At 49.7% G+C, this 19,004-nt stretch overlaps 1 protein-coding gene across 1 annotated transcript in view; it reads right to left on the bottom strand.

Annotated features, from left to right (window-relative positions):
• The window catches only part of VAC14 (VAC14 component of PIKFYVE complex), a 93,798-nt gene that overhangs the window by 69,728 nt on the left and 5,066 nt on the right, over nucleotides 1-19,004 (bottom strand). Inside the window, exons 2-9 of the mRNA XM_081032908.1 lie at nucleotides 11,384-11,534; nucleotides 10,943-11,110; nucleotides 10,035-10,097; nucleotides 9,333-9,440; nucleotides 8,710-8,819; nucleotides 8,305-8,411; nucleotides 7,206-7,340; nucleotides 6,557-6,709 (exon numbers count right to left, since the gene is read on the bottom strand). Coding sequence (XP_080889034.1) covers nucleotides 6,557-6,709; nucleotides 7,206-7,340; nucleotides 8,305-8,411; nucleotides 8,710-8,819; nucleotides 9,333-9,440; nucleotides 10,035-10,097; nucleotides 10,943-11,110; nucleotides 11,384-11,534 — 995 coding nt within the window. The remainder of the gene's footprint in view (nucleotides 1-6,556; nucleotides 6,710-7,205; nucleotides 7,341-8,304; nucleotides 8,412-8,709; nucleotides 8,820-9,332; nucleotides 9,441-10,034; nucleotides 10,098-10,942; nucleotides 11,111-11,383; nucleotides 11,535-19,004) is intronic.

Raw genomic sequence — 19,004 nt, 5'->3', positions numbered from 1 at the left:
AGACTCTCTGGTCCCCCAAACCTTGATTCCGGCCCTTGAAAAGCAACGTGGCTCTGGAGCCCTGGGGACCCAATGCCTACATGTTCCCCAAAGCTTCTGGAATAGTACCCACGCTTGTTAAGGTTTTAGGCACTGTGCTGTTCCAAGGAGAGAAACACCAGTGCTGAACACTTTGGGGGAATCTCAGAAGGGACTGCGGATTCGAGGGCAATGGATGTCAACAATGACTTCTGGGAAAATCAACATCATCAGCCGCCAGGGAATGTAAATCAAATCTGCAATGACACACCATTTCACAGCCACTGACACAGCTAAAATAAAAAAGACAGGTAATAATAAGTGGTGGTAAGGATGTGGAGAAAACGGGAGCTTTAGATGCTGCTGGAGGGAATGTAAAATGGTGCACTTGTTTTGGACAATAGTCAGGCAATTCCTGAAAAAGCTAAGCATAGTTACCAGATGACCCAGCAATTCCACTCCTAGATGTATACCCAAGAGAAAAGAAAATTTACATCCACACCAAAACTTGTACAGCATGTTCACAGCAGCATTATTTATAATACATGAAAAGCATACATAATCCATATTCTATCAACTGATGGATGGATAAATGAAATGTGTTATAGTCATACAATGGACTATTATTTGGCCATAAAAAGGAATGAAGTACTAACGCATGCTACAGCTGAGATGAACCTGGAAAACATCATGCCAAATCAAAGAAGCCAGTCGCAAAGGATCTCATACTACATGATTCCATTTATACGAAAGGTCCAGAATAGGCAGATCTATAGAGACAGAAAGTAGATTAGAGGTTGCCAAGGGCTAGAGGAGATGGGGGAATAATATGGGATGGCTATTTTCTTAAATTAAAAAAGAAAGAAAAAAGAAAAAACTTTTTATTTTGAAATAATTTTAGATTTACAGAAAAGTTGCAAAACAACAAACAAATGAAAAAACCAGAGTTCTCTGTATATCCCTCACCCAGTTGCCCTAATGTTACCATTATACATACCCATTGTTCAATTACCAAACCAGGAAAGTAGCACTGGTACAATACTATTAACTAAACTACAGACTTAATTTGAATTTGACTAGTTTTTTCACGCATATCCTTTGTTCCAGGATTGAATCTAGGTCCCCACATTGCATCTAGTCGTCCTGTCTCCTTAGCCCCCTCCAGTGTGTGACAGTTCCTCAGCCTTTATGTATCTTTCCTGAACTCGATACTTTTAAAGCCCTGGTCACTTACTTGGCAGAATGTCTCTTGATTTGGATTTGTCTCATGTTTTCTCATACTTAGGTTGACATTATATATTTTTGGAGACACACTACCTGACATGCACTGATAACTCAGTGAATCGTTATCAGGAGAACACGATGTCTTTTTGTCTCTATTGGTGAGGTTAGCCGTATCACCTGCTTATGGCAGTGCCTGCTGGGTTTCCACCTATTAAGTTACTACTTACTTTCCTTTTTGTAATTAATAAATATCTTGGGGAAGATATTTGAGACCAGACAAGTATCCAGTTTTCCCCCCAACATTCCTCCACTGATTTTAACATCCAGAGGATCTTGCTACAAGTATTATTGTAGTGTTCGTCAAATGGTGATTTTCTATTTTGCTCTTTCCTTCTACATTAACTGGAATTCTTCTATAAGGAAGAAGAGCCCCTTCTCTGCCATTTATCTAGCTATCCATCTGTCCATCCATTTATATCATTATGGATCTATAGACAATTTTTTTATTCCGTGGGTTACAAATTAAAACGATCATTATTTATATTGTTGTTCAAAACGTACCAGTTGGTCTCTTAAAGTTTTAAATTATACAAATGAAACATTTTCTCATTCTAAAAGTTTCAAACAAAACAAAGAAAAGCCCCCTTCTCTTTTTAACCCTCATTTTACGTGCAGGTAACTACCGGTTAGGCAAATACCCTCTCGTCCTTTGCTAATTCTATTTTTTGTTTTGTAAACATAAATGGGATCAGAGAAAATCTTTTGTGGCTTGCTTCCCCCCCCCCCACTTTGCACTATGTCTTACAGCAGTGCTAAGAGCAGCTTCCCTGCCAAACCCCCAGTAAGGGGGCTTTTATTTCCACGTTAAATGAAAAAAATTCTGACCTGCTGCCTTGTGTCCCAGAAGCCCGTTACGGGATGGGCACAGCTCAGTGGGTGCAGGAAGAGCTGTGAGTGCCAGCGGGGCCTGCTGAGCAGCCCCCTGTTCGCTGGAATATGCCTGGGAAAAGGGGAGGAGGACATGTGGGGAAGCCTGGGCATGCCAGCCTGGACCAGCAGCTGGGACTCCATGCCCCTGGCAGCCTCCCTCCCTCTTGTCTTTCAGAAACATACATTTGTAGATAAAATGGTGCGATGTTGGAAATTGGCTTCAATTATTTTCTAATTTCACTCTTACATCTTCCCCATGCTTCCTGACGCACGCGTGTGAGCATCTCTCTGGGACCCCATGTACACGGGGGCTGCTAAACGGAAGGATCAGACACCTGATGCTTTAACAGACATTGCCAGTTGCCCTGTAGGAAGGTGCTACCAATATATATAAGAACGGAGGAATAGTCATCCCCCACACCTCACACAGGGATATTAGTAATCTTTTAAATGTTTGCCAAGTTGATGAATAAAAATCATACATTGTTTTCCTTTGCAATTCTCGGATTCCCAGTCAAGCCAAGCGTCTTTGGTTGCCCTTTTGTATTAATTCCCTCTTCAGAGAACCACAGTGTAAACAGTGCTATAAGCAGAGATTCTGGGTCTGCTGGGCCTCGGTTTGAGCCCTGACTCCCCTACTTACTAGCTGTGTGACCCTTGGGTAGGTTACTTGACTTCGCCTCCATTCCTTCACCTGTGTAGGTGACAGTTCACGACAATGCCAACACCACAGACTTGTTATGGCAATAAAGGAGCTAACATTTGTTAGGTGTTTAAAGCGAAAAACCTTACCTACACCTGCATTTATTTCCTAAGAAAAAATTCTTAAACGTTTAAGGCTTTTGATACATGCTGCTAAATGTATTTGCCAGACAATATATTTAACTTGTTTACTCTTTGCCTTCCCCTAGGAGGAATGTCTGTTTTTTCCAAAATCTCTACAGGGAACATGTAAATACATAATCAGAGCAAAAAATGGGGGTGGGGCTGGGGAAAGTGGAAGCTAAAAAGAAAGATCCAATTCAAATACTCTTCATTCATGAAGCCTGGCCTGGTGAGCCCATCCTGTGACCACGCCCAGTGTCACACTCATCTGCAGCTCTGTCCCTGAGCAAATTGCACACAGGTCCTGAGTCCGATTCATTTGCATGTGCAGTGTCCATAGGAGCTGATACGCCCAGTCCCATCAACGCTTGGGACTGGATGGATTCCAGCACATGTTCACCAACGGAGGTCACCAGCCCTCCACTGGAAAGCCTATTTACAGTTCTGCTCCTCACCTGCCACATGAACTTCTATCCCTGACACTCTCTGATGCCTCATTCAGGACCCACTGGGGACCTAGGTAATGCTGGTAATGAAAAACAAGGGGGAAAGATCCTGCCTGAGAATCTTGCTAAGTAGATGGACATATTATAAACATGTATGACAACAACCTGACACTAACGCACCTGTAATTGAGAGTGTGTGGCCTGTGCCATGTGCTAATCTTAGGGTCCAGTATTCTTATTGTCACCCTCTTGAACAAATAAGGAATGGGAGGCTTAGAAAGGCCAAACGGCCACGGGCTACAGAGAGGAAGTTAGCAGAGCCAGGACTCGTAGGCAGGTGGTTCAGACCTCAGCATCTAGGCCACGACACCTGAGACAATTCGGGAATGTCCTGGAGGGCAATAGGTAAGCCATGTCAAGTACCACAGGAACTCAGACTCAGAGAAAGGACACTGTGCTGTGGACACCACACGCAGCAGGGCTGGGGAGAGCCAGAATAAGAGCAGAGAGCTGGGAGCAGTCAGGCACAAAGGCGGGAGCCCCACGGTGAGAGGTGAGGGAGACGTGCCCATGGGTGTGAGCGTCTGCTCACAGAGGACCTGGCTGACAGGCCGCCTGTGGCTCTGGCCCAGGTGTGGTGCATTGTGGGACACAGCAACACAGACTGAGTCAGGCAGGGGGACACTAGGTGAGGGAGACCAGGCAGGAGGCTCCTGCCTTTGCCAGGAGGACCCGGGCTGGAAGAGTAGAAGAGAACAACAGTAAGCGGGAGAGGCTGGGATAAACCTGTCGACTGACTAGACAAATCATCACTCTTGGCCTGCTGGCACCTTCCCCTGGCACCTTGGTAAAGTGGTGGTTAGTTACAAGTTGAGCGGGTCTGAAGTGGATGTGGAGCCCCCAAATTAGCTGTTGCCATGTCTGGGAACTACTATAAAGTGAGCTTTGTGTTTGCTGAAATGCTGTTTATGAGGCAGTAAAATTTGGAGCCAAGCTGCCTGCATGTATCTTGGTTGAGGATAAGATTCTCCCGTGCCGGGAGCTGTTTCAAGAAAGCTAAGGAAAACTACCTAAAAAGTTAAATAAATATGCTGCATTGGCCAGGAATGGAACCTGGGCCTCTTGGGTAGCAGGCGAGAATTCTACCCCTGAACCACCAATGCTTCAGCTGATTTTTAGCAGCTGCTACAATTGACAGAATGAAGTGGTTCCTTTCCAGCGGGCTTCACTTACTACATAAGCAGAAAAAGTGGGGCAGGGGCTGCTGGGTTCCACTTTGGGGGAAGAGGCATTAACTTGTCTTTTCTTTTTTAATTGAGATACAATTTACGTAACATAAAATTGCCTGACACAAAGCTTACCATTTTAAAGTGTACAACTGAGTGATTTTTCCCCTATATTCACAAAGTTGTACAAACATCACCACTGTTTAATTCCAGAACATTTTCATCATCCCCAAAAGAAAGATAACCCCAGGTATCTGTTAGCAGTCAATCCTAATTTCCCTTTCCCTTCAGCTCAGCAACCATTATTCTACTTTTTAACTCTAAGGATTAAGAGGCTCTGACTTTTTTACCTCAGTATAAAATATTTCAAACTTCTGCATGTTGTTACTAATCAAGCCAAAAACAAACAAAGCAAAACAACCCCTAACCCCCAAAAAACCCTATCACCCAAGCAAAAAAAGGATGCAGAATTATATAAGTTGTATGATCTGCAAAATGGAAAAAATATGCCAAAATTATAATACTGATTGCTTCATGATGAAAATAGTCTTGCTTTATGTTTTTCTCTACTTTCCAAATTTTCTAAAATGAGAATAAAAAAATAAAAAAAATAATAAAATAAAGTATTTATACTTAAGTGAAAGTTCACAAAACACGTCTATTGCCTGAGATTTTTCTAGGATCTCTCAGTAAGAAAGATCCTGACTTTGGAGGCCTCCACTAACTTATCTCCCCAACTTTTCTTTTTCAAGTTGTTGCCAAAAAGTTTCCAGCTGCTGCATTGGCCGGGAATCGAACCCGGGCCTCCCGCGTGGCAGGCGAGAATTCTACCACTGAACCACCAATGCTCCAGCTGGGTGCTGCTCTGCCTCCAGCTGTTTTGCTGCTCTGGCTCACACTGGCATGGCACAACTGTAACCCGACACCCGAAACAATCCAGCACACCAAACCTTGGGAGGGGCCCACGAGGCACATGTGCCTGAAATTCTGCTCAGATGTTCAAAAGGGAAGCCCAAGAACAGTAATGGAAGAAAATGCTTTAGAAATTGTTTCAACTCCTGGGGGAAGATTTCAAACCTTAGCCTGTTACCCTAAAAGATTTGAGCAGGTTCTGTATCAATTTACTCTCTGGCTGACTCTGCAAAGGAGAACATCACCCCAAAGTTGATCAGTGACCTCCCAGTGAGGATAGAGACCCAAGCAATTAAAAAAAAAGTCAAGAGTTCTAGATAACAGTTAGAAAGTCCAACTCCAGACTCCAATTGGCATAATAGTGTTTTTCTTCACGGTATACAGATAAATAAGACAATAATGTTAAAGGAGTCTGAAAGGAGAGCAGAGCCAATCCATTTTGTAAAGACACTAGAATTTCTGACAGTAGCATTCCTAAGGGCTGAATAAACTCACTGGAGATTTCTTAACCCCCCCTCTCTGAGAATGGCTGGCATAGTAAAGGCAGCCAGCTTCTAGGTGGATGCATGTCAGTGGCCAAGACTCCTGCGACGCTCCTAACCTTCCTATACTGAAACAACTATTTCCTGTAGCTGAGCCCAGAAAAAGATTAAGGAAAGAAGTCAGCATCTTTGAGGCAGCAAGGGTTAGGAGCATGGGTTCTGGAGACAGACTGCCAGGGTTCAAATCCCAACTCTGCACTGAGTAGTTGCCGGAGCCTGGCAGTGCTTACCTCTCTTCCCTGCGCCCATCTGTAGAATGGAGACAACAGCAGTTCCTATCTCATTGGGTTGTCACCAGAATTAAGTTAACTAACATGTGGAAAGTAGTCCTGGCTGGTTAGTGAGGTCCCAAGTCAAGTCCAGCACGACCTCTGGTTCCCAGGGGCCCTCTCTGGAGGTGAGAGCTGAGGGGCGGGAGGCAGAGCCTACTCACCACTGCCTGTCCCCTCCGGCTTCGCCAGGGAGTCGTCAGGGGTAGGCTCTGCCTGCCTCTGCACCGCTGGCTTCAGCTCGTCAGGTTCGTCGTCCTCAGTGGTGACCAGCTTCATCAGGCTCTGGTTGCACACGTTGGCCACCTCCTTGATACCTAAGTCCTGATGTAAGGAGCAGCCCTACACAGGGTCTTCCCTAAGCCAAGGTCACTGGCATCGGTCAGGTGCCCGGTCCTCCACCCAAGTATGTTAGCGGGAGACAGGCAGTCTGAACCAAGTCCCGAGTCCTCGTCCTCCTGCCACACTGGGGTCCCCTCAGGATGCTCCTGTGCCTTCCTGTAGGGCCCCTTCCTTGTGGATCTCCCACTCACAGGATGTCCCCCACCCAAAGTGGGGCAGTGTGCACTCGGGATTGGAACTGTGGGACCCTGGAGAGCCGCACCAGATCTGCAAGTAAACCAGGTGAGGTTTGGGGACAGCGCATTAGCTCCGTGTCCCTGGTGCTGTCCTGACCCTCACTGTCCGTGTTCAGCTCCACCTCTTGCTCCCCTGATGCCAGGGCCTATCTGGAGGTGTGATGGGTCCTAAGGGAGCCCCATCCTTGTTGCGGGGTCCCCCAGCTCTCGTTCTTTTCTCCAGAGTGAAGGATACTTTTCTTGCGGTCATCGTAGGCCAGACAGGGCAGGACTGCAGTCAGGATGCCAGAGGAGTAGGGCAGCACGACCCTGCCGGCCAGCTGGATAAACTCGCGCATCCAGCACATGGCTGTCAGCTGGATCAGGTCGTCTGGAAGAGGAGTGGTGGGTTCTAGGAGGGCCAGCATGAGCAGTGTGGTCCCTCCCATAGGATGGGACCGGAGGAGGGGCCTGCGGGCTTGCACTGCTTCTGGCCTCACCTACACTCTCACCCTTGCTTTCTGCCTGCTAAAGGTACATACAGTCCCAGGTTGCAACGGAAGAACAAGCTATGTCAGGTTGTAGAACAGCCATGATTCACTACCCCTCCCTGTATCCATGCCCCCCTAATGGGGCTCTGCAGCTCCTCTCATCATATGGCTGGGGTGGAGTCCATTTCCCAGCTCCTTGACCCTGGGTTGGCCTTGCCACTTTGACCAACAGAAGGTGGTAGAAGCGATGGTATGCCTGGTTTAAGCCGAGGCCTACCATGTCTTCTGGGACCTCGCTGATACCACATGAATGTACCTGGGCTGGCCTGCGGGATGATGAGACACATGGACCAACGGTCTCTGTTGCCCCCGGTGACAGCCAGCCAACTGCCAGACATGAGTGAGACCCTCCCAGACCACCCAGCCTCCGGGGACCCTCCCGCTGACTGCAGGTGCATGAGCAAGCCACGCCTGGCGCAGGGGAGCAGAACCACCCAGCTGACTCACAGACTCAAGACCAATGATAGGTGACTACTGTGGTAAGCAACCACGTTTTGTGGTGGTTTGACATGTAAAGAAGCCGATGGATACACAATTCTAACCTCCAAGCATTTCAATTCACAGTGCGAATGCCAAGCTTGCCACCAAGAGTCTGCAGACCTTACTCCCCTCCAGGGTCACACCAGGTGAACAGGCCTCCATGCTAACAAAGAACCCAAATCGTTCACACAAGGACCCACCACTCCAATGCTCCGGGATCCAGTGCCACACTGGTTCACACTTCTACCAGGACTCTTCCAGAGACGGTGAGAGAGAAAGGTGCTTGAGGAGAGGGCAGTGGCCACAGGGCCTTCACACACTCACCTGTGGTCTGGCAGTGGATTACCAGGATGTTTGCCATCTCAGCAAACTTAACACTGGAGGGGTTCTTCTTAATTTCTTTCAAGAATTCTCCAAGGACCACCTCACACCTGCCAATGAGGAGGAGAGGGGAAATAGCATATGCCAGCCAGGGCTGAAGGAGCCGCCACCAGTGTGCCCATTTCTTCTCTGGGGCAGCCACCCAGAGGGAGCCACACTTTGTACTTGTCAAATGTACGTTTTTCAGAGGCTGGGGGTTGATCAGCTCTTAGCTGCTCACAGCGAGAAGCACGTGAGCAGGAAGAAAAGGGGGACTTCTTGTTCACCTGCTGCTACCTGTGGGTGTGTGTGGAGTGCACTAATGGACCCCAGACGGCGGCAGCTGCCTGCCCCCTCCCCTCCACTCACATTTTCCGAATCTCTTTGCCATTGTCACCCAGGATCTGGAAGAGTCCATCCAGGATCTCCGGCAAATAATCCAGCAGGTTAATGTCTGGCACGGACTCCAGAACCAGGATCTGACCCAGAGGAAGAAACCAGGAGAGAGAGTTACACCAGCCCGAGATCCTTCGTCTCCTCCCCCTCTTCTGGGCCTGGGCAGTCAGAAGGGGGACCTTCTCAGGCAGCATTTCATGGCCCTGCAGGTGTCCCATGGTGGAGAGGGTGCTAGCACCTATAGCTTTTGTTAACAGTGCAGGGAAGTAGTAACTTTACTGTAAAGACATTCAGATGTCACGGGGAGAAGGGAAGGAAAGGACAGACAAGGCTAGGAGAGGTGTGACTGCCTGAAGTAGCACTATTGGCTGCGAAGGGGAATCAGGGCTTCCCAGGAAAAGGAAGAATCGTGTCCTTGTCAGGACGATGGGCTTTGAACAAAAGTGTTTTTGGATTACCTGGTGTCATTGGCTACTAGAGGGTAACAATGAGGCTTCTCGGCAGCCATCAGCCTTGCCCAGGGTATGCTAGAGAGCAGATGTGACGCAACCAGAGGCTCTCACGGCTGCGCGAAGTGTTGTGGCGCCAGCCCTTACCCAGGAGATGATGAACTGCCGGGCGTACTGGTTGTTGGAGTAAATCCTCTCCCGCAACAGGGGGATGAAGCCCACCAGATCGAACTTGTTACTTTCTGTCACGATGTCCTGTGGATCAAAGGTACGCAAGCTGCTGAGTGACAGCCAGAGACCAGGGGCTGCCTCACCTGGCCGAAGTACTGGCCCAGGAGTCAGGTGGCCACAGAGGAAAATGGAAGAGCCCGGGCCCGGCAGCAGAGGTACCCAGAGCACCCGCTGTCTCCCAGGCAAAAGGACAAATAAAAATGATGCATTAAAAGCAGAAATAAAAGTCAAGGAACTAATGAAATGGGAAACCCTGCATCTCTGTGGTCTAGATCGAATACCCCTGCGAGCTTAGCATAAGCAGTCCCATCCCTGGGGGCGGGGTGGAGTGGGAGGCCACACCGTATGGGTAGGGGAGGCAATATCCTTTGCCCTGGGTGAGGCTGGCACAAGAGGACGTAGACGGCTTAGAGAATGGTTCTGCATTTTGCTTGCACCGGTGACATAACTCTACATACTCACCGTAGAAGTGTACACCAAAGAGTGACCTTTCCTGTATGTAAACGAAAACATTTAAAGAGATTGGGAAGAATGTCCCCGATGATAGAATTTATAAGCTGTCCAGACAGATGCAAGAAATTGATTCTAAAAAGAAAAGTGGGGACCAAGTACAAATACCTTTAAAAGGCGGTCCAGGAGCTCAGATCCACTTTTCACATTGGGGTCTGGGTCAGCAGCCAACTACGAGACACAGAGAGGGAGAGAGATGGCCATGGTCAAGATGTAAGACAAGGAACATGAGAATACTGAAAACCCACAGCCAAGGCGCTGGTGCAGCTTGGAACATTGAACGGGCACCTCCTTCAGTGAATAAATCAAAGGAAGGCAGGGGAAGTGGGAATGGACAAACGGGGACCCTGGCTAAGGGACCGAGATGTGGTGGACTTCCCGTCTGGCCAGGGACCTCTGGGACTTCCTGGGGGCCCTGTGACCCGCTGCCACTGGGTTAAGTAGTTGCTTCCCATTGGCTTTCCTCAGGGGTTTCCAATCTTAAAATGCTGGGCCCTCTCTGCACTCCTGGAGGAGGGGCCCAAGGCAGCTGCGAGGCTGAAAGCACTGACAATCAGCAGGGCAGCAGAGCTTCGGGCTGCGCGGCACCTGGGAGGGGAGCTCCACGAAGCTGAGGAGAGCAGAAGGGACTCGAAAGCCTTTCCAAGTAGAGCCTTTTCTAGCACTTACAGGTTAGTAGTCTCCTCGCGGGGGAAATACAATCTATATGGCTTTATCATCTCCCCTTTCTAGAAGGAAGGTTAGTACGTTTCAAACTATCAGTTTTTTCCCTCCAATTTGTGGTGGGCTGATACTTCCATAAAATGCAATAAAATTAATAGAGAAATGGAAAAAACCAAGATGTAAATACAAGTCCATTAAAAAAATACTATTAGATTAAACAAAGTGTCCTTGGCAGCCATGTGTTTATCTATCTGCTCCGCCTGCATCTGGAAAAGGGACCCAAGCACTCAAGGTCCTGGAAGGTCAAGTTTGGTGGGTGGAGGGAGCTCCGCCCAGCGAGTGAGGCGCATCACCTTGCTCAGCCCGCCAAAGAGCACGTTGAAGTGGGGCAGCACGGCGCCCCGGGCCACCTTGACGATGTTGTAGAGAGCCTCGCACGCGTAGTAGCGCAGCCTGCTGTCTGCGTCATTGAAGCAGGTCAGCACCGGCTCGATCAACTCCTTCAGGTAGAGCCCCGAGTCCTGTGGTGCGGCAGGAGGAAAAACAGCTCAAAGGAGGCCAGCTGCCAGCCCCCAGTGCCAGCTGACATCCCAGCTCCCGTGGGCATGCGCAGGCCTTGGTGTGGGGTTGGCCTCCCAAGACAGGGGCCATGCCAGGGGACAAGACTGCAAGATCTCGCTGCTTTAGGTGTGGAGAGAGTGGCAATCAAACACAGGTGTGCAATACTCTGCTGGGTGTCAGGTCCGAGTCAAGGCCATCACTGGCGTGGCTGTCCCTGCAGGAGAAAGGCCCACCTTGCCCAGTGCGATGGAGCAGGCGGCCAGGCCGATGAGGCCCCCTTTCCGGCTGTGGGGGTGCTGAGACAGGGCAAACTCCTGAGACAGGGTCTGGATCACATGCTTGATTTGCATGGTGTTGTTCTGGGCCACGAACTCGCGCACCAACCTGGAGAGAGAGGGGAGAGGGGCTGCAGGACCAGTGGGATCAGCCTACCCCTGCTGCTGGCTCCAGGGCCTGGGGCTGGGAGCAGGGAGGGAGACGACTTGTTTAGAAAGAGGAGTTGGGATCAGGCTTCTCGCGGTAGGCCTTTCCCAGTTCTGCGGCTGATGGGGAGGCGCTGGCTGGGTTACGGTTGTTTCCCTATTCTGGGTCTCAGTTTCCCTTTGTGTACAACGGAATGTGGAACTCACTTCTGGGAATCTAACAGAATGCGAATGAATGTCCTGCTGAGGAACAAAAACTACGATGCATTATGAGTTGATCAACCTTCTTTATTCAACACTTGCTCAACCTTCCATTCAGGAACCCAGAGGTTCTCTGGGTCTGTGTCATTATTTCCAGGGATGGTGTTGAATCAGGCCCCAGTTCAATGGGCAAGACCCACACCCAACAAGTATGTAACTGTAGCAACAAGGTGCAAGTGATACCACAGAAGCCAGAAAAATGCCACAGGCTAATCTCCTTGGGCTGACTGGGAAGTGCCACTGGAGTCAGATCTTAAAAAGATCAACCGGCATTTTTCAGATAAAGAAAAAGGAAGACAGGGCATGGCAACTCAGGCACAGAGAGGAGCCTGGCCAAAGGCAGGACCTCTGAAAAACCACGGTGTATTCAGGGAAGGAGAAGGAGTCTGGGTGTGGAAGAAGTGGCTAGAGACAGATACAGAAAAAATGCGGTGAAAGTTTTCCAGCAGTAGGGTGACAGGCTCAGACCTGTCTTAATTAGGTGCTTCTGGTGGCAGCCTGGAGAGGCTGGGCTGGGGGTGGCAGGAGACTGAAAACCCCCCACAGGAGAACACCACAGCTCTCACAGTCGGGAAGAGGGGCCTGCAGTATGGCTGAGGCCATGGGAAAGAGCAGGGAGCGACTGTTAAACAGAAAAGCATTGGAAACCCATTAAAACGGGAGAGGAAAGGAAGTGTAGCTACGCCTCTGAGGTGTGTACCTGGGGAGAACGGCCATCTGAGGGAGGCCGCACCTGGGCTCATCCTTGGGATGCTGCCAAGGCACGCCCGGCCTGGATTGGAGGGGAGCAGACGGCGGCCCGGTTCTGTCAGGGACCAGTCTCTGTTTTCAGAGTCCATGGGACACAAAGGCCGAGAGGCCGAGACACTCGGCCTTTCAGAAAGAGTGTTTTAAGAAGCCCTGAAATGGATGAGGAGGGCAAGACCAAGCCATCACCCAGGTGTGAGGGACTGGTACCTGTGGAGGCTGATGAGGGCAGTCTAGAGATAAGGGGCTTTTCAAAGCAGCTGTCTAGACTCACTGTCTAACTGCTTTGCGTCCACAAGGGCAGGTGCACTGCTGCCTATTGCATAAATAGGGGTTTCAAGTTGGCTTGAAGAATTTTAAGGGCAGTCAAGTCCACAAGGAATCAATCAGTCTGTGTGGTTCCAGCTCAGTGTCAGGAACCTGCTAGTAATTAGAGCTGTTCAAACATAAATGTGCTGTCCTATGAGGCAGGATAAAGATTTCATACAGCAAGCCATATGAGGGAGCCATTCTGTGCCAGGCATTGCGCAAACAGGTGAACAAAATGGGCCCAGCTCCTGAGCTGGCAGACGTGGGAGCAAAGATGGGTATTTCAGAACGGGCTGTATCCCTGTGAGATGCCTTAACCTTTGATCTTGATAGGATGAGATTCCACCAAGCCTACCCCAGGGGGCTGAGGGCTATGGATGAACCAAGTGCCTCTGGGTGGAAGGTCCACAGGCCCCCACTCCCAAGGTAGCATAATAAGGCCAAGTGAGGATGGTTCTATATAAACCAGTCTCGTTTCCCAAACTGGACAAACCAGCTAGGTGAGGCTGTCATCTGCCAGGGCTCCTCTTTGAGTATGGATAGATACAGCCCCTTGAGAAAAGCCCTGCAGATGTGTCAGCACACAGCTGGCGCATTGGTGGTTCAGTGGTAGAATTCTCGCCTGCCACGCGGGAGGCCCGGGTTCGATTCCCGGCCAATGCAACGCTGGTCTTTTGCTTTGTTTTCTGGCAGACTTCCTCCTCACACAGAGATGCTGCTGGAGGAGCTATTCTGCTGCTGGCCTGCAGCAGCCATGGGTGCTGTGAATTTCTAACCACGATTTCCTGCTCCATGAACGCAGGAACAGCAGCTGGGTTCTCCAGAGAGGCATTAACGGCTGTTGGGACCAAGGCCTTCACGCCCTTCACCAGTGAGGGCACTCCTGCTGTGCCCCTCATCCTTGCCCAATCTCCAGCAGGAAGCTGGGGTGAAATCTGAGAACTGTAAAACAGCTCAACACACACATGAACATGGAGTGGGAGGACCCACACATCAGAGGGGAGAGAGGCACCCCAAGCTTCAAAGTGCTTTCGGCTACTGAGAAGGACTTGAGCTCTAGTTTCTGTCCTGAGGTCTGAAGGCCAATCAACGCCACACACATTCTTCTGCCTCCTGCCTTCTCCCTCCAGCTCTGGAACAGAAGCTTTCTGTTCTTGCAATTATGCTGATGTGGCAGCTTTCGAGCCCGGCCTTATATTTTAAAGCAGCATATACAAGGAGGCTCAGGACTGGAGTTAAAGGCAGGTGCTCTCACAGCTGCTGACAGCTGGAGCATTGGTGGTTCAGTGGTAGAATTCTCGCCTGCCACGCGGGAGGCCCGGGTTCGATTCCCGGCCAATGCAGCAGCTAGAAACTTTTTTAATTCTGAAAGATTGATTGGATGAAGATTTCACACTGCCTAACGAACTTGTGAATAGTCTGAGAACTTAGGATGACTTGTTTCTAGCTTACATTTAAAATACCTCTGATGAGATATACTCAAGTTTCTTGAATTCCATAAAGATCTAGAACCTGTGTCTCCGTACTCCTGTGGAATCCAGGATGGGGATATTATCAAAGCCACTGAAAGCAACTGTGCTTCTCACTCCTGCCCAGACAACCTGTCCTGCGACTGGCTGTCAACAGCACCCTGGGGAAGCCAGACCACGTTTCTGCTCAGTACAGGTTAGAGCGGCACCACGAGTGGGAAGGACATCCACGAGGCTTCAGCAGGGGATCTAAAGAAGACCCAGCCCTGCCCGCCGCACAGGCCATCCTAGAACCACCTCCTTGCCTGTCTCCTTGTTTCAGGTTAAAACGGTCTCTGAGCTACTGGAAAGGGCACTCTTCCCCATTCTAGAGCCGGCTACGGGATGTATTCCCTGCCCTTGAGGGGCTCTCAGAGGGAACTGGGGGAGTGAAAGGGGGAGAGAAAACAAGAGGAAACATAAGGACTTTCATGCAAAGCAGAAAAAAAAAATCTCCGGTGAGAAGGGTGCAAGGTGAGCAGGGAGGAGGCAGGAAAGCACGACTAGTATCTCTGGTGGGGAGGGAATAAGGTGTGGCTTCATGAGGGTCAGCATTTGAGGCTGGTTCTGAAGCATGAGCAGGTGTTTGCTCTGCAGCCGTTCGGGAAGAAGCTGCCCAGAGGGAGCTGCATGAACCAAAGCTCAGAGGACGGAGGGAGGCACTTGGTTTGGCAGTGAAGGATACAGGTGCAGGAGAGGTGGGACAGGGCTAGAGAAGCTGCTCCCAGTCATGTGCTGGGCAAAGGGCCTGGCACTGAATTCTGACCGCCGTAAGGAGGCACGGAAGGTACGAGGAAGCCGCACTGGGGGGAGGTATGGACCTGGACGGTGTTTAGGGAGCTCTGAAGACTGCGGTCTCACAGACAGGAAAGTGAGGGCGGGAGGAATGGGGCTCTATGTTAGGGGCCGCGCACAAGAGCAGCAGGGTCTGGAAGGGACAGATGGGCCTTATGTTCAGCTCTCGCCGACTGTGCAGGCCCAGCAGCACCTTTCTCCTTTGCTCTATACCAGCGGGAACCCGCCCCCCCCCGCCACCGCCCACTCCGAGTCCTATCATGCCTCAACTCAGGGCACCCCAGGCCACTAGAAAAAGGATAGCCCATTCATGCCCTGAGACCCCAGAACCCTAGTCTCTACTGCCTGCACCCTTGGACTTAGGGGAGAAGCTTCATGTCCAGGAAAATAAGACACTATGACAAACAATGGTCCCCTGCGGAGGAGAGACCATGGGAACATGTTCTCACCCGTACCACCAGCTCAGAGCACTGCCCTGTGGCAACCCCTGGCACAGCAGCAAGAGCTGGCCCACGCATCAAGCTCACACTCCTTACCTGGCACTCAGGGCAACCTCTCCAGTGTCACTGCCCAGCTGCCCAGCATAACCTTCCACTCCCACCAGACCCCACTGGGCCTGGTGGGCAGTGTCCTCCTTATACACTTCCCCTCGGCCCCGCACCCTATTAGCCTTCGGGGTCCAGCTCAAGTCCAAGACCGCTTCTCCTGACCATCCAGGAAGTGGTCACTCCTCTGAACACTGAAGGACCATGAGCCCTCGGGCCACACTGTCTCCTCGTTCATCTCCAGGTTGTGAGCCGCAGGTCGGGGGTCTGGAGCTGAACGAGTTTTGAAGTTAATATTTGGCCCAGAAACTCACGCACACAAATCCCTGGGACCTTCATCGACATGAAGGTCACAGGCATCACTGTTCTATGTACCAGCGGAGAGAATCTGCTTCTGTCTGGCTTCCTCTAAAAAGTGTTGCAAACCCTGGCTCACACAGTTGCTCAGAGCCTTCATTCTCCACTGGTCAGAGATGTTGCAGGATGGCAGAAACACCCATTCCCCCAATGCTGGCCAACCCAAGCTCGTGACACCACCCCAACATCTTGAAGTGCCACGCCGGGCACCCTCTCCCTGAGAGAAGGAACCACAGACAGGGTAGGGTGCATTTGGAATCATCATCAGCCAAAGGAGAACCTGGGGCCGCCATCTCAGCAACACAACCACAGCTCACTGGACCTTTTGGCCTCTGGTGACACAGCACAGGGACAATTGCAGGCCACATGAAGACGGGTGAGTCCACTACTTGCTAAGCACACACTACACTAAGTATTCCAGTTAGTCCTTGGAATAACTATAACTACTATCAATCATCTCATCTAGATTTTAAACACAGCCTCCGGGAAACCAAGTCCCTTTCCTAAGGTCACAGAGGATCTGAAACCTTGACACGCGACAAAGCCTGTGCCCTTTCAGCTGTACGTCAGTTCCTCTCTCCCATCTTCTCAAACCACGTCAACTGCCAAGCGAACACACCCGATTACAGGGGGCCCTTTCCTTGGGTAGAAGCGAGGCCCCAAATGAAATGCAGCCTTCCCTATACATTTCCCCACACTATTCAGTGTTTAGATAGCCCTGAAGCATTCCTCCACCACACAGAGTGCAAGTGAGGTGTGTACTGGAGGGGATGTTTTGAAATGAAGCTCTAGAGCTGGGCTTCTCCTATGAAGGCAGGAAATAGGTAACCATTTGCTGAGCACTTACTATCAATATATGCCAGGTAATGTGCTGGGTGCTTTACATGCAGTACCTAATTTAAACCGTCAAACCACTGACTTAGTAGTCTAATACTCATTTTACAGATGGGGGAGACTGAGGCTCAGCTACGTTTAGAAACACACAAGGTCACACAACTTATAGATGGCAGGTGCAGAAATCAAACATAGGTTTTCCTGTCTCCAAGGTCTAAAATCTTACCCACTATGTTACACTATCCTCCTACTCAAATAGCAGAGCTACCAACTGTCGGATTCCTATTGGGTGCCAGGCACTTCACGTTTATTCTTTTATTTAACCCCAATTCCATTTCATGTGGTGAGGTCCAAACGTCCCAGCTAGTAGGTAGGTGGCAGAGCTTTTAGCCGCTGCACTCATGTTCCTATGCCTTCACAGGAGACACCCTTGGCCATAAGGTGGGGCTAACAATTCCAAAGACCTTGTACTGTTTTGAGAGAATGAAAGAAGATAACGCATGCAATGTGCTCTGCACTGCACATGCCCATGTAACAGTACCAGTGCAAAGTCAGAACCAGAAAGTGTGGTGTCATCTACACCACACGTGGTCAGTTCATCCTCTAAATGTTACTGCCGTGCTCCTCGCTCCAAAAAGGACAGAAAAAGAAAGATAAATCCAGAGCTGTGTTTATTCCTGTGTTATAACACTTTTAGCATGGATTTGGGGCTGCTGCTTTTTTCCCCCCGCTGGCAAGTCCAATTATCCACCCCAGTTCTCTATGTAACATGCTATATTCAGATGGCATATCCAGGCAACAATTTCCCAAAGAGGATCTAGGTAGACATCTCCGCCATCTGCTGAGTAGTTAAGTAATTTGGTTTCCATTTGCTCACTAGTCTCAAATAACTGAACAAGGAAAGCAGAACATGTGTCTCTGAGGAAGGGTCAGAGACCTTCTGAAAAGGCCTAAGATTTAACTGACAAAATATACCAAGCATCCACTGGACATAATAATTAGTAGAAAAACTATAAAGAAGAAATTAGTCAGAGACAGCAGGAGGCATGTTTGGACCTCAGGTGACAATAACTGTGGCCAGTTAACGAGTGCTTCCCTCACACTGTAACAAAACACTACAGGTATTCTTATTTTTTTTAAATTGACACCATACATTCACTCTTTTAACATGTACAATTCAGTCGTTTTTTTCACAAAGTTCTGCAACCATCACCACAATCAATTTTAGAATGGTTTTATCATCCTAAAAGGAAATCCTGCACCCATTAGGAGTCACTCCCCATTTTCCCCTACACTCGCCCGTAAGCCCTAGGCAACCCCTAATCTACTGTCTCTGTGGATTTGCCTATTCTAAACATTTCATATAAAATGGAATCATACAATACATTGCCTTTTGGTGACTGACTTCTTTCACTGAGTGTAATGTTTTCAAGGTGCATTTGGAGGAGGAAACTGAGGCACAGGAAGTTAAACCAGAGTTCAAAAACTCAAACGCTTGCAGGGGTCAGGCAGGAGATACAAGTGAGAAGGCCAAGGGCCGTAAGACAGGCTGTGGCGAACTTGCCACACAGGAAGCAAACTGAGGCATGCGCAGCCTGGCTGGGAAGGGGAGAGGGGAGGCCCCTACGTCCCCCTGGTCTGCTATATGGGAATGTGGGTCCCACAGAGCCACAATTGAGGAACATCATTTAAAATAGCCTGTGATCCAGGTCAAACCAAACAGTTCTGGTGGCAGGACACAGCCCCTGGCTGCCAGTCTGTGACCCCTGGATTAAGCAATTTGCTGAGCGTCCCACTGCTAATAAAGGGCTGAGCTCGCTGGAATTCTAACTCACACTCCAAAAACTGCCTTAAGCCACTTGGGAATACATAGTGTCTCCTCGCAGAGGTGGTAGATTCCAACAAGCCAGATCAAACTCAAAAGTTCAACCTGTATCTGACCAGAGCTCCAGGGATCCCTGCTCCCCAACACCCCGTTCCCCAGCAGGTACAGACGGACGGACGCATGATTCAGGAGCTCCAATCCCACAAGCCCCCTCTTGGGCTTCAGTGTTCTCAAGGGGCACGGCCTGGTAT

Source organism: Rhinolophus hipposideros, assembly GCF_964194185.1.
Source record: "Rhinolophus hipposideros genome assembly, chromosome: 21".
NCBI lineage: Eukaryota > Metazoa > Chordata > Mammalia > Chiroptera > Rhinolophidae > Rhinolophus > Rhinolophus hipposideros.
The sequence above is the reverse complement of the archived record's forward strand: the minus strand, read 5'-3'. Positions and strand labels throughout refer to the sequence as shown.